Source organism: Penaeus monodon, chromosome 23 (genome assembly GCF_015228065.2).
Source record: "Penaeus monodon isolate SGIC_2016 chromosome 23, NSTDA_Pmon_1, whole genome shotgun sequence".
Classification (NCBI taxonomy): domain Eukaryota; kingdom Metazoa; phylum Arthropoda; class Malacostraca; order Decapoda; family Penaeidae; genus Penaeus; species Penaeus monodon.
In genome coordinates, this window is record NC_051408.1 from 39,746,714 (window position 1) to 39,746,945 (window position 232).

At 47.0% G+C, this 232-nt stretch overlaps 1 protein-coding gene across 1 annotated transcript in view; it reads left to right on the forward strand.

Moving 5' to 3' along the window:
* Positions 1-6: 6 nt before the first annotated feature.
* Positions 7-232, forward strand: part of LOC119588047 (glycine-rich protein 23-like) — a gene marked incomplete in the record, with an annotated part of 1,615 nt that continues 1,389 nt past the window's right edge. Inside the window, 1 exon segment of the mRNA XM_037936746.1 lies at positions 7-200. Within this exon segment, the coding sequence (XP_037792674.1) occupies positions 183-200 (18 nt within the window).

Sequence of the window (232 nt, forward strand, 5' to 3'; positions counted from 1 at the left end):
TGGCTCCGTAACGGTCTTTTGCTATCAAAGGAAAACTCTCTCAAGGATAATTTGGCAAATGGCAACCCCCTCCCTTGTCCTTGCGGAAGGAGTTACCACCACCTATAAAAACGGACGCTAAAGCTAGCAGCGTTATCATTCTTTTCCCACTGCGTCACTTGCAACAACCGAGAGCGATCAGTATGGCTTCGCGCTCCGTGGTAAGAGAAGCTAATAACATTTATGTGCAGTT